General features: G+C 42.5%; 1 protein-coding gene across 6 annotated transcripts in view; it reads right to left on the minus strand.

The window, feature by feature from the left end:
- Positions 1–23,973, minus strand: part of LOC117234727 (zeta-sarcoglycan) — a 218,461-nt gene that overhangs the window by 166,750 nt on the left and 27,738 nt on the right. For 3 of the 6 annotated variants that reach the window (XM_033496211.1, XM_033496212.1, XM_033496213.1), the window contains 2 exons: positions 17,072–18,753; positions 15,704–15,888 (listed from right to left, as the gene is read on the minus strand). The exons of 1 other annotated variant lie outside the window; for it this stretch is intronic. In XM_033496211.1, the coding sequence (XP_033352102.1) occupies positions 15,704–15,880 (177 nt within the window). In that variant the 5' untranslated portion in view covers positions 15,881–15,888; positions 17,072–18,753. Of the gene's footprint in view, positions 1–15,703; positions 15,889–17,071; positions 18,754–23,973 lie in introns of those variants that run through there. 2 more of the 6 variants (XM_033496214.1, XM_033496218.1) reach the window with 2 other exon arrangements.

The following is a 23,973-nucleotide window of genomic DNA, read 5'->3' on the forward strand; positions in this document are numbered from 1 at the left end:
CTTCCTTTGCCTCGATGAAATTGTATAATACGTCTGACCTTATTCACGGATCCTTTCTCGGCGGCCTACTCCGTCGAGGACACATCTCGCGGGACGTAAGGTCGCGACTGCATCCGAATCCTAATCTGGCTTTCCTGACAGAAGCCATCCGGAGGCGATATTTCGTCGCAACGGGATACCGATGTCGGTCTCTTCTCGAGGTTTATTTATGGAGCAGCGTATAATATTCAGAACGCGTTATTGGAACGCACAGCTTCCGAACGCTTCGAAGAGAACCCTGCCTGCTTACCTCCGACGACATTTAACAACGCTGGAAACACTCGAACTGTCCACCTTTCTGTTTCATTTTTCCACGAAGGAAAAAAGAAAAATTACGATCTCGACCCTCGCACGGGTTATTGTCCTATTATTCGCGATATCTTTTTTCCAACGAGCCACTACCAAGCATCTCGTGATCTCGTCGACACCAGAGACGATAAGACCGGTGTGAATTCTTTCTGTCTCGTGTAACGTAAAACCGTAGCAGCGAACAAATGGCGGCTACGTCAAGTTACAGAGAAGATCGCAGCGCAACGAGGAACGATTTGTCTTTGACCTCAGATTGCAGGTTTTTGCGGCCGTTGTTAATAGCGGCCTGTACAACCCGCGATAAGGATCGCCGCCATTTGTCTACTGGAGCTCGCAAATTTTTAACGACATACCTCGCCTCCTTTTCAAGTTGTTCCAACACTTGCTTTGCTCTAAGACATTTACAAGGATAGTGACGCGTCCACTAGTAACAACGTCTTTCGTTCTATTCGTCGGGAAGGAGATTTCAAACGATTTAATCATCTTTTGAAAAGTATTCCGGTACTCGCATTCTTCTCTATGAAAATATTCTTTCCGCCCCGGGGCACGTTATCTCGTACTACGCTAGCTTATTTCAACGCGAATATTTTTCCGCTCGGACAAGCTGAAAAGGGAACGAGCCGCGAATTATTTCTACGCGCTTCTAGCTTCTCCTTCATGACGCTCTATTTTTGCCCGGTAATCCCGGACTGCAGCTATTTTTGATTTTACAATTTACAGCGAGTAGCTCGCAGTGGCTCGATACGAATTCCCTGGACCCGATGTTTCAGTCGACAGTACAGAGTTGATGAAATAAGTGGCACCGGAGGTCAACTGCGACTTTGATATTTAGAAAGTTGATAAAGTTTTCGAGAAGGCGGCGAGAATGCAACGAATGTTTATCTTCATATACGCCTTATTTTAGGAAAATTCAATAAAAATCTTTTCGTTACTTTTAAATTATCTCACGATTAGATAAAGAATTCAGACGCGAAAATCGAAAGAGAAGTTCACGCTCCGAAGAATATTTCCTTAAACGTCGTAAATCAAGATACGTCGGTGAGAATGTTTCATCGACATGTATCGAAAGGCTACATCTCGTAAACTTTGCGATGTTCGGTTTCTCGGTGGAATGGTTTGCGGCCGTTTGACATATCCGTTTTCCTACAATAAAATGGGGGATGGGCAGCAAGATCGCGGTCGACGTATCATCGACGTAACCAGAAAAACTTCCCCTTCTGAAAAACTTGAGATCTCTTTCCCTTTCCCTTGGTTTCGTTACAGAGAAAACTCGACTAGTGACAGCGGAAGAAGAATTTCCATGGCCGCGAGGTATCGTGTGTAAGGCATCGTCGTTTTAATACAACTTTCGATTGGCACCCTCGGCCGGACCTTCAACGAATCCGATACCCCAGAGCCAAAGACGAGGGTAGTAAATCAGTCGAGTGCAGCTCGGGGGTTGGTCGTCCAGGACAACACGTACCTGCCATCTATATTCGTGCGCTCGCTTGCCAACCTTATTCTCTCCCTCTCGTCCTCTATACCGTCACTCAACCCTCCCTCCTTTTGCCAGCGTTCAACCCTCGCCTCGTGTCGTTTCGACGCCACAGCCACCACCGTGTAACCGGCACGAAGACTCCCTATAACCTCCTGGAAAGGCACGATACACCTTGTCAGGGCCACCGAGATTTATATCCAAGCGAAATCGAGTTTGATGCTGATCGTACCTAAAGTCCTGGATATACGAACAAGATGGTGTCGATAGTTCTTTTGTTCTCGCCTCCAATTTGCGAATCTCTGTTCGCTTTTTGGCGGGAACATAGCACATTCGTGTATGTAGCGAGTGAAGATTACAAATAGTTTTCATGGAAAAAGATTAGAATGATATACAAAGGGCGAAGAAGAATATCCGATAGAGGATGGAAAAGAGGATTTGCGTCCAACATAAACTTGTAACGAGTCACCGTCCATCCCAGCATCACGCAGTCAAGCATAGATATCGCTTTATTTGAAACTCTAACGACTCGCAACGTTTATCCCGTTTTTATATACTAGTTTTTCAGTATAACCAGGCCATAGGAACTACTAACATCCATGAATCGGCGTTTTAAGCAACGTACGCTTTATGAGGAAACAAAATTGAAGCTGAGAGGCAGCAATTAGCAGATTCCACAAATACTACGAGTAATTCCCTAGTGCTCTTATATAATTGCTAACCTTGGCGTGCATTTACGCGCACATCGCATCATGTTACGGAAACGATCATGTACATATAGATATGTGCATATGCAATACGTACATGGTCAAATGATATCGATTCGTCGGGCCATGCGTTCGTCGCTCAAACGTAAATAAATCAGTTTATCGACTTTGTTCGAAAGGAATGGACTGTGGAGTGAACGAATACTACAGAGTGGAAAGAGTGGCTGAAATCCTAAACTCACAAACGAGAAACAGGATGGAGGGAAAATAGAAAACACCGAGACACGCCGAAAAAAGAGGAAAGAGCGAGGAAAACGAGTTCGCTATGTTTCAAGCGAGTCCTTTCGACTTCTCGCGTGCGATACGCTCATCATCCATGTCATCAGATAAGTCGAGTGGTTGTTTACACGTGACTCGATTAAGCGCCGGGGAAAGTCGCGTCTTAGGGAACCTGCCAATTTACCCCCGTGCGCGTTGCTTGGAATTATCAGATTTTCGTGGCACGCCGTTACCCATGGTGAATGACGCGGTCGCCATTCCCTCTTGTGATGCATAGTTAATTACAATCCCGTTAGAGACATGCAAGACTACTAAATTAAAGCAATTTCTGCTGCGGCCGCGTTAATGTCTCTAATGGTGCACACACTAGCGTCGTTCCAAACAACGATAGTCAATTAATATTGATAAGTTCAATTAGCGGGAGCAATGCAAGCTAGCGACAGAACGCGCTGCTGTCACGACACGTGTCGTCGATGATTCCATTGTTTCCCCGGCATGAACGGTTCACCGATTTCTTCGTTCTTCCGTTTGCCAAGTATCGTTGTCAGAACGGACGCGCTAATGGATTGATGGCGTTTGTAATTAAAGTTCACTAATTAATGAATTATTTAAACTTAATTATTTACAGTTCGACGATTCCCATAACAGTTTCTGTCGTGCGCAATCCTCCACCTGGGAGAATTTCATCCCATCGCGCGTGAAATTGCCGTCCCGCGTGCCACGTTTCAGAACTGTTGACACCAATTACCGGCGAAACATCTCCTTCTGACGGTTATACGGTTCAGTGATAGAAATTTAAAATAGGGGAGAGACCCGTTTGTCTGGAATTTGCGAGCCTCCGGATTATTTATCGCTTAGACCTTGACGCCACATTCAGTTTGCCTATTAATTATCATATTCGGTATCAATGGAGGATTATTCATTGCAAAATTTATAATTCCTAAAATCGTTACGATGCAAATTATAAGCGTATAGAATAAGTACAGATAAGATATGATAAAATACAGGAAAAATGAACAAGGCGAACACATCGGGTGACCAGAAAGGAGCAGGAAAAGGAAGGAGTGTACGAGAAAAAGAAGGCTAAACAGAACAGTGGAAACAGAGAGAGCAAGAACAATCCTAGGAGAAGCCTTTCGACGGTTGGTGGAATCAGAAATCGATTGTTCGGCAATAACAATTCGGTGCACTCAGCCACGGAGGAGAAGCCACGGAGAGGGGCGCACACTACTTTCGTGTCGGCGCAATATCTGTGAGTACATTTTTCCGGATATCGAGGCGGACCACACGCGACTGGATAGGACCGCACGTACATGCACGTTTGGCAATAACAAACACCGATTTTTCGAATGTGCAAGCAAGCCAGCCAGCCAACCAGCCAGGCAACCAGCTAGCTAGTCAAACCAGCCAACCTGTGTGCTACGATCTCCCGAAACTAAAACGGGATCCGGCCTCGTGGCCATTATGGGCCAGCTACAGTACGCACCATGTTATATGCATCGTTCATCGTATCGTTTATGTACATCGTACTCGCGAAAATGGCACGCTTTACAATCAACCTTTTGTGACGCGACCCTCGCTACTTGAATGCTGTTTACGCTGACTGAATTCATCGATCACTGCATTCGTTTCACGAATATCTGTAGCTTTGTATTCGCTAATCGATGGATTCGATTTGTTCACTTTACGTTCATAGGTATCGCCTTAATGAGTTTTACTCATTTCCAGTTAAAAAGCAAAGAATCACGTATAGTGGCTATAAAAAGATATTTGCCTTACTTCCTGCTGTTTGCCATTACTTTACAATTTTTAGCAGGTTCTGTACATTTCATTTTCACAGTACCTATACAATTCTTCTAGCTGTATGAAGTAAGAAATGCTTGAATCTAATTCGTTAATATGTAAATCCTATAACAAATACAATGTTGTGCAAATACTTTTTCTTTTTGTAGCCATCGTAATTTATTATCCTTCTGATAAATTTGCGAGAAGGATATGCAAATTAATTTAGCAAAAGAAGTTTTACAAAGCAACGGTTATATTTCACGCGAGTGTATATAGAGCATCGGAACATTACCCTGTATGAATGGCCAGGGATGTCGCCTTAATACGTTCTATTTATTTTCTTTTAAAAAATACAGGATTATGTAATTTACGACGCCCCCGTAAATCTGTAGCAATACGTATAAAAATCAATTCCGAGAAAGAAGCTTTAACAGGAAACGATCATATTTCACGCGAGTGTATGCCACACGTCGAGAAATTACACGGCGCATACGAGCCGCGGAACGACACATAACCGCGTTGTGCTTACTCAAGGAGTGCATCTGGATGATACACAAGATTCCTTGCATCGTAAAAGACTCGTATCTTCTGATTTGGCTCAGACTGGGCCAAGGGAATGGCAGGTTTTACAATCACGCGAAGTACTCTTTAAGGGCCCGTGTCGGGTAACTGCCATCGAAAAAGACAGAATTCACCTTCGTTGACAATCTTGACGGAAGTTAATGTACGAAGCTCTACGGGAGATTATGTAAAAAAGACGCGACACTGAATGCACGATTGGTAGCAGAGAGCTATTTTTTCCCGATGGTAAACGCTAGCGATCCGTTGCTCGTCCGGGAGGTATGTTGTATTTCGGCGTAGTTGTTTCCGTCAATCATACACAGTCAATGGGAACAAAGCAAAATTGCGAAAACCACGGAACAGAAAGCTGCTGTGTCCACATTTTCGTAAAAAAAAAAAAAAGCAAAAAAGAAGAAAATATTTTCCCTTGAGAGCATAAAATTTCGAAGAGGTCGTAACGTAAATGGAACTAGAAGGTAGCTGACCAAAGAGACCAAACACGGGTGAACGAAACTACGCTGCACTTTGATGTTTACCCCAAAACACCAGAGACAAGAGTTAACCTCGAATGGAAAAAATCCGTGTCGACGTTTTCATATTTATTGCTGGATCATAAATTTTCTTAATTAACGATTTGGAAATTCGAAAAATAATTCTACTACTCGACTTTTAGTGTACACTGTAATATTTTATATTTACGTCGCGTTATCGTCGAACGTGCGAACCAAAGCCGCTGAAAACGTATCTCATAGTCGAATTTTTCCGTGGTTGAAGACATTTTTACCTCCACGAGCGAATAATTCATAACGCTCGTCGAGATCGCAGCGCTTGCAGAGGAAACCGACGAAAAAAAAGCGAGAAAATGTCTTGGAGTTAAGGGGAACGAGGAAGAAGTAACAGCGCGGAAGAAAGGGCAACAGAAGTGAACAAGGAAACAAAGCGGCGGGATCAGGAACAGAGTGAAACTGCTTGAGTGTCGAGAACGAGAATAACTAAGGGTGATGGTGGAGGTTGGGTGACAGGCTGCACAACGTTGGGTCGAGAGACGCGTAAACTTAATTGACAAGCACAGGTGGCGCTTAAACCTGACTACCCTTCGCTGCTACTTAACTACTCGCTGTCGACCCCTTCCTTTCTCATTCTCCGGCCGATATCGAACCTAACGTTTCCTGTTGGCAGGATCCGCGGTAGAATTGAAGCCAACCAACCACCGAACGAACCGACCAACGAATCGAACGAGCGAAGTTTCAGTTTCGCTTGACGAGCATGAAGAAATGAACGAGCGAACGAAGAAACGATCGAGTTTGAGAGGAACGGATGCGGCCGCGTTAAATTGGAATCGCGAGCCAAGTGGAACGAGAGAGAATCGTACACGACCTATGGTTTCGCGATACCCTTCCCATTGCTGTTATCTCTGGTTACTCACGTCCCTGTATATAACCACCCACTATCGTGACTTGAGCTGATTCGCGAAGGAATTGGCTTCGGTTTGTCCACAGAACAAGGTCCATCCATGCTTAACGAATAGAATTAATCACAGGTTGAGCAGAGGGTTGAATTTCTTTTCAACCCCGTTTCGAATTGCCCAATGATTTATGCGACAGCATCGAGCACGCCCGGTACGATACTCGCCGGATAAGGTTTCCGCGAGGGAATTCTTCGTACGGCTGAGCACGAAGCGCCGAGGCACACGGCCACGCAGGACTTTGCATGTGCATCTTTAATCACTTCGGTTCACGGCAGGTGAAAGGGGCCTGGTGGCTTGCATTGCAGTCGGTGGCCAAGGCGTGTAAAAAATTAACGACCTGTCTTCCGGGGTCAAGCACGGCGTCGATCGACACCCTCGCTCTCGAGGTGACTGAAGCGGATACGACGGAACAGGCGCACTCCGGCAAACAGCCGTTCGTCGTTGTGCATTCTTGTTGCAGCTTGTTTAAATCCTTCGTTCAAACACGGCGATGGTTCTTTCGCGTTGTTTCGGGGAGAGAGAAAGGTAAGGAGTCTCTTCGACGTTCGCGATCGCATATGATGCTTCTAATTGCAAATAAAGTGCCATTGAAAAGGAAACAAGTTCTCGCAACACTGGTATTAAAATTGCCTAAAGTATCAATCCTACTAAAAGTTACAAGATCGGTACGTGCAATCGCTGTTCAAACTTAGCCTCGTCGATTTTCACCGTTATTTTAATCGCCAATGAAACGTTACCATTGCTTAGGCATGATGTATCGAAACACTGTCGACTTACATTTTCCGGGCGTGTTTTACGAATATCGGGAACGCGAAGGCCGCGGATAACGCGAGGATGGAAAGCAGAACCTGTTCGATGAAAGCCAATGTCGAGGTGTCGACGATCATTTCGATTGTCAGGCGTGACGTTAATCGAATTCGTGGTTCGCGCTAAATGAAATTAACGACTCGCTCACTCCTATCTAACCACCAACCGATAGACATTTTCCTGTCGTTCTTTCTTCGCCCGTTTCGTAGGTTTTGCGGCCAATGTCATTTCCTGGCACTACGTTTGCTTATGTTCCCGTCGGACAACGATACGTGCGATATTTCCTGTGAATCGTAGGCGACGGGTTTGCGCGAACCGTTGAAAATTCCGTGCAGCTCCACGTCCACTGAATTTTCAGAATCTCGCGAATAAACGTTAACGTTGCCTAAATAACTTCGTGCATGGACGGACTTATGATAGGAAAAGCATGCCAGATTTTCCAGCTATTTCGACGGAAGGGAAGACAATTCGTCTGCAAACGATTAACATCGAATTCAGGAATAAATGAAACATACTAAATGGAATATGTACACCAGAAATATTTCCGATATTTCCCCAACTTGAATTTCTATAAAAATATATAAAGCGTTTAACGTAATCTATCTCAAACTTTTTCCTTCCATTATGTTCGATGGAACGTGTAGTGTACAGAGATAAGAAGATGGTTAATAGGACGATATAGATAAAAGAAGTATTGTACGGGCTCTGTCTTGTTCCACTTTTAATACTTCTGAAGTCTCAAGTGTTTAATTTTTGATTACATACTTTAACGTAGTATTAGGTTATCTCAAAAGTTTCTTTCGTTTTATAAGGAAATAATAGATGTACAACATTTTACTTTCATATTATTTTCTTCAATTATGTACAATCCGTTTTGTTGTCCATTTTTGTTTGTTTCAATAGAACAGAATGGATCGTACTATAAATGGAAAGAAATTTTTGGGACAACATAATATATGGAAGGTTAGACCACGTCGTCACAATGCTTGTACTGCGTTAATGATTCCGACTCTGAGTATACATGTCTATGTTAATGTTTAAATGTTTCTATTCTATTTTGTCTAGATGTATCTTGTTTACCTCCTTCGTTACGCGACCTCATATAACCAATTCGAGATATAATAATTTCACCCACAAAATATATAATATAAACTTTCGACTAGAGTAAACAGCGCGAAATCCTTCGTTTCCTGCCACAAGAAATTCGAAGTCGATCTCAAGCTCGGTCTATCGCAAACTCCACGGTACCGTGGTTAAAACTGGCGAGTTTCGTGCGTGCACGCGAGCAGAAAAGGTAAGTCGTAAGTCGTAATGGGCTGTCGCGTTAACGACAAGTTCGTGCGCATAGCTGAGCGATGAATTCACTTTACGACGCCTATTTTCCGGGCTTCGCTTGAGCTAGATACTTTATTATTGTCGTTGCATCGGGAGACGTGCGCTGGTTACGTCGAGTTCTTTTTTCACGACGAAGAGAAATCGACCGATGGTCCCAAAGTGAAGAACCCCGTAGAGACGTAGTACAGTGTTCGTACCTTGACGTTTGATCGAATAAAATATTGGCAGAGAATGGAAGATCGCGAATGTCCCTGATACAATCGTAAATTAAGCCATTAGAAGGTCTAATTACACAGGCGTTACGAGACTTTTATGTATTTATTAACACGTTCACTGTGAGAGATAGAACGGTTCGTTGGAAAAGAAGAAGATAATATTCGAAAACTAGATTATTCCGTTCCTTCGTGCATAATTTCGTTCGTATCCTGCACACGTTCCTTTCCCACGAACCGACCGGAGAGAACGTTCCTTAGGCAAAATCATTTTTAATTTCATCCCCTTGTAACGCTGGTCGAGTCGTTAGCGAAGTATTAAAAAGAAAATGTTACGCTCGTTAAAAAATACTTCTTCCGAGTGTACAAAGCGCGCATATGGCTCGGCCTGGTTGGTCGGTACGTGCTTTACAACCATTAATAAATCACTTTGAAGCATTTGTCGCGGCTAACAGTCGTCCAATGAATGCAGAAAAATTGGTTGGTTCCTAATCAAACAGATTGCCAACAGAGGGTAACATTTTTTTCTGTGGGTTAAACGGGCGATTTATTCATCTATAATCGCTAAATTATGAGAAATTGACTTTAAAAATTGACTATTGAAATTCATTCCGGCCTGAATAAATACAAATTATTCAACCTCCCGCTAGATTTAGGTTATTCGTATTTTTATTAGCCAGAAACGAATTGGATTCGCCATTTGACATTTCAGAAATAACTCATTGCTAAGTAATTCCATTTAAAGACGTATATTTATCATTTGTCCAACTATATAAACCAATTCTTAAATTGCACGATGAACGTATTTCGTGTCGTATATTTATATCGCGTTACATCATCCGAGGAAATGAATGAAAAGAACGAATTGAAAGATTTAAAAAATCTATACCATGAATGTATTCTCGTTCGATTTCCTCCGTTCGAAATCTGAACTCATTTCTGTCAAACGACGAACCAAAATTTTTTACTTACGGCTAGAACATCGTACTACGTTCCTATAGGATGTACCACCCATCAAGCAGCCTAGAAGGTTCGTGAGCTAAGAAACCATATAGCGAGCAATTTCCGAGAAAGAGATAGCCGACTAGAATCAAAATGATCCTCGAGAGAGAGAGAGAGAAAGAGAAAGAGAGAGAGGGAAAGTTATTAAGAAGATTATGGACGGGTCGTTGCTCGAACTTCAAAGGACCAATTCCTATTTTCAATTTGCTCCGAGCCGAGGTCGGGCGGTGGGGGTCAAAGCCAACTCATTCTACTGGTTAGATCCTTGCTGTCCGAGCACAGGGTGCCTTCGCGTATTCTCAGCCGCCGAAGAATTCCATTTCGAGGCTGCTTCTGTCCCGGCCCTTCGAGAACTCGCGACTTTACTAGAAAAATCTATCTTTCTGCACGACCAGCCGAGTCTTAAGAGCGCCAAGGTAAAATATACCTCGATCCCATCATAGTCAAACGGATTCCATCCTACCACGTACCAACGTTCCATCGAAGAGAGAACAGGAAATCTGTTATTTTCTAGACCGAAATATCGTCCCGTGCCGATTCTAATGGTTCGAAGAACACGCTAATTCTGCGTAGACGTCTTCGCGTAAACGCTAAGGTACCTCTCCGCGATGCCACTAAAATTATTACTAACGTCTCACGTAACGCCTCAGTCTCGCCATCGTGAATATCTTATGGGGACATTATTAGAGACGTTGAAAGAATCGATAAAACGTATATGACCGCCTCTGTACAATATCGCACCGAGAAAAAGAGAAATACACCGATAATAATAAAATTATGATTAATAACGATGCTGTAAGTTTATCGTCACATTTTATTACCGAATATATTCCAGCATCTATACCAATACCTTCTTCACCAACGTGATTATCTAGACATCGTCGTATAGATGTGCAAACGAGCCCGTTACTGAATATTTTACTCTCGCTTTGACAAGCTGCAATATTCAAATGAATTTGTATGCTTGATGAGTTCCGTCGTGAAAAGAATATCACAGCTCATATCTCGATAACTAGTCGCCTCGCGGTAATATCCGTCACGATACGATGCTACGATTGGTCGACAGCTATTAAATGGTTAATTGTGCGTCTCTAAAAGGTTCAATAACACCATGACGCCCATGTGAAATGTCGATTTCCTCCGGACAGGGGCGACGAATCGAGGAAGAAGGGGACAGAAACGCGACGCGACTGGCAATCATCAATCTCGTAGAGTTGTATTCGAGTGGCACTAATTCAGTACCCTTGTCCCCCAATCTCCTTGTCAGGCTTCGAACTTCGTGTACCTCCGCCACTTAAGCAGCATTGTACGAAAGACAGGACAGGCTTTCGTTCGACCAGGATCCAAATAAATAGGCTTCCATATATCAACGCCCCAGAAATCGCAGCAGTTCGATCAACCTGAGCACACCTTACATTGTCTCTGTAAGTCGAGCGCGTCCAACTTCTCCGACCTGGCTATATACTCTCCATTGTCCGGATGCGGAAATAAAATCCTTGATAGACTGCCACCGGTACGAATTCATCGCGTCCCCTTGTCGCTCTTTAATTCGTTCCTCGTTCAACGAGTTTGCATTTTAAGTAACTCCGTTTTGTGATCGATCAGGCGGACTCTCGTAAAAATACTGTTTTTTAATACTTTCAAGCAAAGAAAGAGATATTTTATATAAGAGATATTTTTGAAATATTTGAGGAAGAAATCCGGATCACATGCATACGTACACGTATAATAGATCATGTACAAGTAACGGATTGAATCAGAATTTTGAAATAATATTCCATGTAACCAAAGTGTAGCTACAGCAAAAAAATCGAGATTCCTATATCAACTGAACGCTTCAAAGGACAAGAAGAAGTATGGAAAAAACAAACACGATATAAGCAACACGGAATGAATTAATGTTATGCCAACGGCGCGGCGAGGCGCAAAAATTACCAAAACAGAGAGCAGCTACAATATAATAGGAGCACGATATCTCTCGGTGGGTTCGTGGAAAAACAGAATTATTATTTTTGCATTATCGATTGCTCTGTTATATTTCGACTATCCGGCGCACGTTCGGGGGTACAGGAGTGGAACCGATAATTTTAACGAAGGAGCAGAGCGGCGAAAGGAAGTTTAAGAAGAAGTCCCATTCATCGAACGGTCGTGCCGAAAACTGACAAAACAGTTGATACGACAGACACAGCGGGCCGTGGAATATGAATGGACGTTAGCGGATATACGAGGCGGCCACGAATGGCGGCGATGGAACTCTAGAGGCGAAGTCTCGAACCTAGGGGTCGAGAGGAAAAAAGAAATATGAGAGGATTGTAAAAGGGAGAAAAAATTTCTACGAGTGCGGAAGGAAGATCGAGAAGAGGGGTTGGTTTCGCGAATAGGAGAGAGAGAGGTGTAGAACGTTCGTGGAAAAATGTCATCGAGCGATCCTGATTTACAGCTGTAGGGAAATCGGTGCGGCGAACTTCGTGTCCGCGGCGGAAACTCAGAAATTTTTGCTCGTGGGAATCGGAACTTTCATTGACGTTCGTGGTAGATTCCTCGCCCATGTGAAATAAAATAAAAAAAGGAGCGCGAAAGAAAGAGAGAAGAAAAACGGAGAACGAGAACGGGCGGAGGGAAATCACGCGAGTAAATGAGAAGCACCGACCGTTCGTTGATGATTTTCACGAAAACCAAACTTTGAATCTTACTCCATGATCGAAATTATTCTTGCTGGTAGGCTGCAATTGCTTCGTGCGTGGCATGGAACGATGTCACTAGGAACTGTGTCTTTTATCAAGAACTTTGCCAGTGCACATCCGCGAATAGATAGAAACGCGGACCCCCATAATGATCGATTAGCGAAACAAACCTACAGATCTCACTTTAGAATGCTTTACTATGGTAATATATCGAGCCAACAACATTTATCTTTGATTATCGCGGTCGCGTTTGTATAGCTGTGTAAATAATACCGCGACCCTCCTTTTACCATACAGGCTGATCTGCGTCCGCGTCGAACTTCTCTTATTCGTATATTCCCTCACACAGTCTCTGTTCTCTTGTATTGTTTGCTCCAATTATTTCAAAATATCACGTATTTATTTTGGCAAGCGGCGAAAAGCGAATTATCCTTTGACAACATGCTAGAAGAATGGATCTAACCGACGGTAAAGGAACACCATTATCGCGAACGCGTACGCGTGAAATGTTTCGTGTGTTGGCGCGTGCGCTTGCGAACGAGCGCTGCTTCTAAATATGTTTTCAATTTTATTCCATTTCGACGCGTTACGCGAAATAAGAGCAAGCCACGCGCGTATTGAATAATGCCCGACATTCGTTTCACGTTTTATACGAATTATAACTGATTCCTGGTATAAAAAAAAAGATATATGCATATATATAATCAATAATACCAACGCTAAACCAATCTCTGCCACTAAAAGTTCGCTCCAACTAATCGCAGGATATTAAAGGGACAAGAGATAGTAACGAGATTCTGAACCAGGTAATTTTGCTTTTGGAATTCGCCGAGCCAATCTATAACGATCTTCGTCCTGTATGGCGAATAACTATGTAAATTTCTCCATAAGTTAAGCAGACTTCTGATGACCTAGTATACCTTTACCAGGGTTGCACGCAAACGGGCCCGCAAAGCGACGCACGGCAAAGATCTGGCTCTATTCTAAACGATGACATTCATTGGAAACTTATAACAACGGAGTTTTCCTTTTGAATATATGTTCGATCGAATATATAAATTTCTGACTATCACTTTTTACGATGAACACATAACTCGACAAAAGATCCAGGTAGAAGAGAAGTTTTGATTTCGGGGGAGTGCTTTAAAGCAATCTGACTTGCCCGAAGCAAAATACAATTGAAACGATAGTCTCTAGAGTCCAAACATTCGTAGCTATTAAATCAACGATCGTAACATTCAGTCGTATTAGATTTCTAGAAGTTTCTTGATTGGCTTCGAATTTTTGTACACAACATATTCTAGAAGGTGAATCGCTGACCGTTAGTGGTAAAGTTCATCCCCGTTGTTTTCGATAAAGAAAGAAGATGTTCCAGAGACGAAATGTTTGTTTTGTTAGCGGCAATAATAACATGTTAGAAAATATTGTCTTAAGTGAAAAAGTGTACTTTGGTATTTTTGTTACCACGATGTTATAACATGATTTACAATGCACCGTGTTCTTCTCATTATTTTGAGAGGCGATTCTTGTAAAATCAGAGTAGGTTTCCTTTACTTAACGTTTACTTTAAAAAATTTTGCTAATACTTTTCCTTCTTTTACTTTAACAAATATTTGAAGAATTTATGCTAATAAAATATCGTTATTATACTATTCTTTAAACACTATGTGATAAAAAATTGCACATGTTTCTTCGTGCAAAAGAAGATATTTTAGGTTTCAACGTTGCACGGTCTCGTATATCCCACATATAATTAACTTATGCTTTCTCTATCAAATAGGTACGGAGATCTTTAGAATAGCTAGCGTTTCACAAGAGCAAACAGAAAGTGCTATGACAACCAGCCCGTATCGTTGTTAGACTACGTGTCTGATAAGAACGGGGCAGATTAATTACGTCATAATCGAATCCCCCGTTCAATTTTGTGCTATAATACACTGACAAATTACTAATACTCGAAACATGACTAGATACATCTGAAAACTATTTCTTCTGAAATTTCTTCTTATTTCTTAGATCGTCGAGTGATTTCGTGCTGCGATGTTTTTATCATTCTTTGTGAAGCGAATAGCGACCAAAACAATTAATTTTATACGTTCGATAATGAATACTTTTGACATCTAGTATTGTATGCAGCAATTCATAAAGGAAATAGAACAGTAGTTGCTAAAAACAATATTTGTACCACTTACGAGCGGTACTCTATCGTCCAGTATTTTCTCAAGATTTTCAAAGCCTCTTCAATGCTTATTGACATTTAAAAAATACGAGAACGTAACCAAAATAGTACCGTAAGGAATGGCACAAACTTATTGGACGATTTAATGGTTCAATTCTAATTCGATGCATTATAGACAATTCCTGTCATCGTCAAACGGTAGGACAAGTTGTATGGAATTTCAACTGTAAGCAGCGCGAATTGATTGTTTAGAGAACCTACTAGATCGATTCATCGTCTCTCGACGTGTATGATCTCGAGTGTCAGCACGGCCGTGCATCAATTACAACAGAGTCCGCCATCCATCTCGATGTGTCGCCTGTTACATGTACACGCCGCATATTTCCGCGTGGCGCATTCAAGTGCTTATGCCGAGCGAAGCGTGTCGTTAGATCAATCGTTCTAATTTCAATCGCAACGACGAGCTACATGCCACCATCGGCTGTAAATCCGTAGGTCGTAAAGGTTTGCGAACCGATCGAAATTGTCGCCCTTCTTTACCCACTCCATGACTCGTTTAAACATTTTACGGAATCCAAATTTATAGTCAGCCGTCCTCAGTCCTGTTATTCTTTCTGATGAATATCGAACGAACCAACGACCGTTGTTCAAACGACCCCAACCATAGACGCTAATTTACCTAATGTTTCTCGTTAAAACGACCCTGCACACACGCTTGCCATATACATACACACGGACGATACATCTAACGATTACCTGCGATGAAATTTGCGCGAAAGAAGAAAAAAAAAGTGACCTTATCGCGAGATCTCGAGAGTCGTGACGTAATGAATGCGCGATCGTAAAATAATGCAGTACATACCGTATGCGGTGACCAATGGTGCGGCCAAGTCTTGGTCTCGTGACTACTCCCAACGGTCGGTTGACTAGCTAAAAAGACGACACGTCTATCGGTACTTCCGGTCCCGGTACCACTGGTAGTCAAAAGCGCTGCTCTAGCCCTCGAGCCACCGATACTCAACGTAGGCGACGTGTCCATGTTCGCCCCTGGAAACAAAAATAAACCTATGAAAATGATTCTATGAAAATTATACAATTCCACCACTACCATTCGAATTAGATAGAAAAAATGTACCCACGTCTATTGTACATAAAAATTATATTTTTGAATGTGAATTACATCGAGAAATATTTGATCGTGAAAGAAGAGCGGAATTTAAAGAAATTCAGCTGGGATTTAATGAAGTCTATTACATGAAACTATGAATGCTTCCAAAAGTATTCCAAACGAATAGGTAGCTATTTTTTAACTGTGGGTCAGTCTTCGTGAAATACTTTTATTCATTCGGTTTCCGGCTCTTGCGCAACCTCGAGTGATATTAGATAATTTTTAGTGCAACTTCTTCGAAGGACAAAGTAGATAAAAAAAAAGAAAGGAAGAGGATGCTCATACCTCGTTATTTCAGTATGGTACGATGGTATTCGAACGCGAGGCCTGAATGAAATTTCGAGGGCTACACGTTTCGATAATTCCTCGTAATCGCGGTATCTGTAATATAATTAATTGCATCACGAGCGTGCCGGAATATATTGGTTTTACTAGCGAAGTTGTTATCGCGCGCTCGTGAAATTATGGTTAACGACGACGTTACAATGGTTCGACGAAGAGCGCGATATACTCTTTCTGTTCTCGTCTCTTCTATATCCGCTTCCGTCGGTTAGACGACTTAAAGAAAACATTCTCTCCGAAGGACGTTTTCCAACAAATGGACACAGTCACTGGCGGGGCTAAAAATTACCGTGAAAGGATTAACATTCAGGACGTACGAAGCAGCGATTCGAAAACACGGTCGTCGCCGTAAAGAAATCTGACGAACGTAATCGAGCTCGTTAACTCGAGGATGAAAGCTCATTGAGGCCACAGAAACGCGAGCTGGAGAACGAGAACGCGCCAAGGACTAGAGCGGCAGCTGAAGGAGGAAAGAACCAGCCGACGAGGATTTACGGGTCGTCGACGAGCATTAAGGAGAATGATGCGAGACCGCGGCCCGGCCAGACACGCGACGCTAGAAGAAGCAAAAAGAAACGCGACGAACGAAGGAGGGTAGAAGGAGTAGTAGGAGGGGAACAGAATGACGAAAATGGAAACAAAAGCTCGACACGAAGAGATAAAAAATAAAATCGAGACGAGAATCTAGGCCGAATAGAAAGTACTATGGCTGACACATACCCCTTAATTAAATCTGGTTGAACCCTCTCAACGTCGACGAGTAGAATCGCTACAACAGCGTCACGGTCGATCTGTAATTTACGTAGGACACCGACTGAATACTCGGATGGCGATAACCTATCTTGGTTGGAAAGTCGACGTTCCGTATTCAGATACGTCCACCGCAATCTCTTATCCTTGGCTCACCACACTTCAACCGGGTAATCCTTGAAGTCGCGTGCACCTAATCATTATAGCCAGGGGGAGAGAGGGTGGCGCTAGGTGTTCCTTAAATCGTTCCAGCACGACGTTGGCTCCTCCTTCGCGCAATTACGAGTCATTACGAGCGGGATTCCATCGTGTAGCACATACACAGGATGCTTTTCTTGCAGTTACCGCGCGCCGCTGTCCAGCTATTTGCAGACCATCAACCAACTTGTGGCTCGATTGCCCGAATCGGACGGTTACTGAACGCGCGATGTATGAGCGATGATAAAGATAATAACGGCCGTCGCACGACGATCGACGATGTTATTGATCTCTGAAATAACTCAGCACGCGTAATCGATTTCAGAATCTCGTTAGAGATCTTCAATCTCCTCGTTGCATTTGGGCAGCTTTTTTTCGATCGTCGATCAGCCGTATTCTTTTTAGACTAACCGAAACCTGTTACTTTCTACGCTACCACGAATCGAACGATTAGAATGTTTTCCTGCATGAAAAGTTCAAGTTCACCGGTAGAATCACGAGTACCACTGCTCTTCTAATCCCTCCGTTAATGAGGAAATTACTTTACCGCGGCTCAGTTTAATCTGTCAGAAAATTTATTCTACTGTTCCTGTTCCACGAGCCAGTTACCGATTTCAATTATACTAACGCGTTACCATCGATTCCCACAAAGAATTTATTTTTCCCTTTCGCTTCCTGTTCTCTCCAGCCAGAGTACGCAGCACGCCTCTCACTTTTCTCTTTTCTATCTGTTTCTGTCTCTCTCTCTCTCTCTCTCTTTTTATTTTTACCGACTCACGACAGACGGGCTGTTTGATATTTTATTCGTTTCGTTGCCAGACCGTCGTCGAAACGCTGCATCCTAGTTAATTTCTCGGCCTCCAAAGTCATTCATCATCGACCGTCCAAGTCAAGAGTTCTCTTTAGGATAACTTTTGTGGCAGGAAGTAGGGACGGGTCTTTCGTTTCGTTCCTGGCTCATGATTCACCGATAAATCGAACCACACATCTCTTCCATTTAATACGTTCTTCCAATTATCTGTTATCTTCTACCTGACAAAACTTTAGAATCGAAACGATCGACCCTGTACGTGGAAGCCCGTCACGGCCGGAAGTTGACAAGCGCCGCATACGAAATCGCGCACGACACTGAACCGCCAGGACGTCTAGCGCCCGAGGTGAGCCTCTCGCGGATTCGCGGGCTCACGTGTGAAATTCTTGCGCATGCACCGATGCCTTCTCCCTTCCAATTTCCCCTCTTTCCTTTCCTTTCCTTTCCTTTCCTCTCTAACAGTTACTCCTGCTCCCTTCAACCATCGCTTCTCTCTTCTATACACAACTAAATACTCTCTGTCCTATTCCATCACCACCTTCGCCGCTTATCTCCCGGACTGTCGGCTATTCTTTTCTCTCCAACCATTGTCCTTCCTACCTTCAGCCCGTTCTCTTTTCTGCCTTCACTGAATAAGCTCATCCTGATGGCATCATGCGAGCGACAAGTATCTAGTGTTAGTCCAGTTTGACGCGGAACTTTGGCGGGTATTTCGCCAAGTAAATTCAAGTAGATCGACGAAGAAAGGGACTCGATAAACATTACGGGTAAATGTCGCGGAAGATTTTTTCAAAAATGATTCGTGCATTTTCCAGAGTGAATCAATTTTTGGGCGAAAAATTTTCTTCGATTTGCGTACAGCGTAAAGCAAATACGTAGCATTGATGTGCATAACAATTAATTAAGTTCAATTATGTGTTATTTAGTAATACTTTGAGATGGCTACAAAGATTTGTTAATATAAAAATGAAATATATAGAATCTGATAAGAACACTTCGATACCTTTCAGAGCCGCTGCATGTGTACGATTTATAAAATTTGGTCGTGATATAAACTGATTGAATTTGTTGGAACGAAGGGACATCGTTTAAATTTTTTAATTTTCAATCGATTTCCACAAGAACCATCTTGTTACGAAAATTCGTTGGCAAATCTTCTATAAATATCGTTTAATGGAAAATATACGTATAACCAATAATACTATCGCTGAATAATACTTCTTATCATTTCTATAGTGCGCATTAAACGACTTGATCTATTTACTGCTATTGAATAAAAACAGGTCGCTAAAGAGAATCTCCATTATTTACCAGGGAACTATCATTTATGTCTCTAATTATTTCCAATGACGTAAACGTTTAAAACCATTCATATAAATTATGCCAAATGAAAAGTACAAGTTTCGAACAACGTCCTTACTACGAACGTCGAACTATTCCAAACGATGACCTAATGCCTGAGTAATGTAGTACATTTTTATACCATTCCCTTCCACTATTCAAGTCTAAATTTATTGTGCTACGATATAACTCAATTAATATTTTTAAGTGAATGGACTGTATCCGGTTTGAGCTCTCTACAAATTTCTAACTACCGAAACATTCTATACTTTAACTGATTACGTCAACTATGTCTAATAACTGCTGTAAATATTAATTAACCTTCCAGAATCGTAGTGATGCATTAAATACATACTATTTTTAAGCAGGCATATTGTAAAAGTTATTGACAGAGACTAGCTGCTATATGATACATTATAATCTATCTCTTCAAACTTGTAATCAGACTACATTTGAAACTTAGAAGGACTCGTTTAAAATAAAATCGTAGTTGAGAAGGACTTGGATTTATCCAGCTCCGGGATAACATTGTGCGCCATTAAATCTCCTTTATTTATTACGTAACTGAAAGAGAGATCCTTATTATCCTAATAAAACAAAAAACAAAAGAGCGGCGAGATGGAGTGTATAACTCAATCTTGAAAAAAATGAACTTGGGTTAGTCTGGCTCTCAGGTACAGAAATAATAGCCGTTAATACCAGCCTGATAAAATGGATCGTCACCTAAACAAGGAAATTGCAAGAACGATATTGCGGCACTTTCCTTCCCCCAGCCGGCAGTTGCAACTTTTTTCCCCGCGTCCTTCCTCCATAAACTTTCCGTTTTCACAGCGCAGCGGTCGCGCGTTTTATGCTGCAGGATCATACCAGTTTTCTTTTTTTTTTTTTTTCGCATTATCATCTACTTTTTACTCGGCAACCCTACGTCCAGGTCGACGCGCGACAAGTGTCATATTCACGAAGGATCGTATCTGCGGGATTCGTTTAATAAGCTCCATCGGTGAACTCGTTAATTCTACACATACAGATATAGATATATTGTAGATTCTATTAACCGCAACATAGTCGGAACATTGTCGGAACACAGCCATTCGAATGTATCTTTCCGAATGCTCAGTAGGAACATGTAAAATGTAACGTCGCGTCGTTACTAGAATTTGTTTATTCAGCGCACAAACGAAGAATGTACTACACGCAGCCGCGCCTCGCCATTATTTTATCTCGTTATTATTCCGCCTCGACTGACATGTTCGTTTCGTATCGATCTCTTCGGTTGTTTGCCTATATACTCGTTCGACAATTCCATCGTATCTACGAGTGATCCTCTTTTTGAAATCCTGCGTTCTATATTAGTCGACCCGTGATAGAGAGACGCAGCGGTACCTGTTGAAGATCGATTCACGATTCCATTTTCGCATCCTCGATCTCGTGGAACGTGTACGTCGAAACGCCTTCGATCGATTAAATCACCGAACAAATGGTACGCGAGTAATGGGGATCAAGAAAGGTAGAAGAATGAAAAGATACAGCGAAACGATTCGAACAGAAGAGAATGATTTTAACAAAGATGAGACAATACCGTTTCAAAAATACCAATCACAGAATGTACGATCGACCTTTTATTCTTTTCACTCTTTTTTTAATCCTTTCATTTCGCCTTTCCTCTCTTGTCCCGTTTATCTTCTTACGTCCATTTTACCGTTCGTGCTTTCTTCGTCCTACGCTTCGTACATCTGCAAAGCGTACCATCGTAGACTACAGCCAGACAGTGAAGCGATAGAGCCAAGAGTAGGAATAGACAGATTGATTGACTGTTTCTACTGCGTCTGAATCTATTGAGACGAGAGTGGGATTGAAACGATAGGAATGAATAGATTTCACGACGAATCGAGCCCACGAACGAGGAAGTACTTTGGGCCGATCGTTGCGGATACCTCTAGGCTACGAACGATCTTTGCGATCGTGCATTTCGCGAACAACCACGAGAATATCCTGTCTCTTCCGCCGTTGATTGCTCGCGCCAGATACAGCTCAATACGTAGTCACTTTCGCGTCCAGCGTTTCCCATTCACCCCCCTTCGTATATATTCTACAAACCACGAAAAGTTGGAACGACTCGATGAACTTCAGCGGAATTCGAAAACGACATCGTTTCCAACGATGCTTTTACATGAAATTCACATACAAGAAGAATTCCGGTTAGATTCTCACTTTAAGAGGAACGAACGTCTCTACTTTCGTTCGATTCATCCAGCTATAACTAATAACGACTATGAAATTTCATTGAACGACCCATTAAAACATCTTAAAATCTGATCATTCGGCGAACATTGTGAAATACGATTTCATGATATATCGATATTTACATATATGTGGCTACTTTAAGAACAAATTGCAATTGCGTGGTATTAATTAAGAATCTCGAGAAATTCTTGCAATACTAGATACGCTACAACGCCAGGAAAATTAATCCGTTGCGCAAAAGTGGTGAATTCGTTTCTCGCCGCGCTGTTGAGAAATTAGCTTCACGGAAGAGACGTGCGGATTAATTCGCTCTACGATTCACAAGGGAAAGAGCGTGAATTTAAGGAATCAGCGAGGAGGTCCGTGGATTCCATGGTAGCCACTGCTAACAGGGTTCTATTAACGAGGGAAAAAATGGTGTTCATGGTTCACCGAGAGAAACGAGGAGAACTGCTCTCGGACGATGGTGTCCCGATGTCTCGTAAAACGCGATTTTATTCGAGGTTGAACAAATTGAAACATAAGCCGCTCGTAAGTCGGTCCCTATCTACGGCCAGGGACAGTCCGCCTCTTTCACCCTCTGTCACTTTCTTCCAGTACCCCTCTTACGATTCGCATCGCAATACGCGCCCACTATACGTCTTTCCTTCGTGAATTCCCTGGATCTTTTATTACGTTCCGCGAACACGACAAGGACAAGGTTGTGGCATTTACGTCGGGTTATCTATACGACATAGCCCCTTTCAGATGGAAGAAGATACCGATACTATCGAGTCGAATTTATTTCTTCGCCGGCCTCGCGAGCTCGGCTATTTTATTGCATAAAAATTTATATCCAACGTCGGTCGGGAATATAATATCGTTGAAAATCATGTATCCCCCTTCGGTTGTTTATCGTCAACCGTCTTTTCGATGAGTCAGGTGATTTCGAACGGCTTTATTGCACGGAATTAAAACGAAACGCGTTATGCGTGCGTATTTCAGGCAGAAGAACGGAATCCTGGATCGGCAGAGAGAAAAAAATATGACTAAACGAAACCGGAGGGGAAGGATGCTAGCGAAAAAGGGGCGCGGGGACGTGGCGGAACGTTATCATAAAAAAATCCCCGTGGTCGGCGGAAAATAGAAAATTTCCAGATGAAAAACTGCGGAAGCAGCTGCCGCCTCGCAGTAAGGGCGAGAAGAAACTTCAAAACATAGAATTAGAGAAGCCGCCGGGCGATGAGAGACGGGAGCGACGGCGGGACATAATTAAGAAGAGACGGCATCCTTGTGAATTAAAAGCGTCAGCTCGCTAAAAGATCAACAATTCCGTTGTATTTTCTTCCCCGTTGTTATTTTTATCCGACCGAGCCATATCTTTTTCTTTCTTTCCTCTTACGTTCGAGGTCCGCGTGTTTCTTCGAGTAATGCCATAAAACGTTTACCACCACCGTCGCAGTCGAATTGTAAAGAAAAGAGACCAAGGAGACGGGCGAAGGATAAGAAGAAGAAGGGAGAAGATTAGAAAAAAATGTGAAAATCAAATGAACGAAATAAAGAGAAAAAGAAAGCAAGAAAGAAAAACGAAACGAAGAAATGGAGGCTCAAGAAAGGGGTAGAAGTATGGAGAGGAGTATTCTCATTCCAATTCTCCTTTTTCTCCGCGTTCCTTGGATTGAAGAGGCCTTTATGATGGGATACCGCTTTATGGGCACAGCTTCGCTGCTATTATGCGTGCATCGGCCGGTCGAGATGGGCTTGAAGGGTGGGAAAACGGTACGTGGTGGTAGTACGCGGTTCTATATGGTTTTCGGTGGGGTAAACGTCGAGAGAAGAGGCATCGAAGAAATGAAGATGGTGAAAGAGAGAAGGTAGTCGCGTTGGAAGTCGTGGCTTCGGCCATTGTCAGGATAATGAAGCCAAGACGAGATTTTTCCCTTTTCAGTCACGGCGCGCCCAAACGATATCTCGAATGACTGATTGTGGAATTCCTTTGGATCTCGAAGGTAGCACGTACGCACACGTCGATGAATTACGTACACGAGAAGCTTGCGATAGGCAAGCGCGTCCCTTTTCAGCAACGATCACCGTAATTATTTCGAGCCAATGAAATCACTCTAATCTGCAATTAATATTAAACGGTAATAACATATGATAACGAGGATCGAATATTAATCGCAAAATGGTCTCCACGAGACACGAATGTGCAGAGTATCAGGGATAAATGCGTATCCGTTAACCTGTTGATCGTTATAAAATTCGAAAATATATTCAGATACCGTATGAATGGTGAAAT

The sequence above is a fragment of the Bombus vosnesenskii genome, unplaced genomic scaffold (genome assembly GCF_011952255.1).
Source record: "Bombus vosnesenskii isolate JDL3184/JDL3185 unplaced genomic scaffold, Bvos_JDL3184-5_v1.1 scf7180000013308, whole genome shotgun sequence".
NCBI classification, from domain to species: domain Eukaryota; kingdom Metazoa; phylum Arthropoda; class Insecta; order Hymenoptera; family Apidae; genus Bombus; species Bombus vosnesenskii.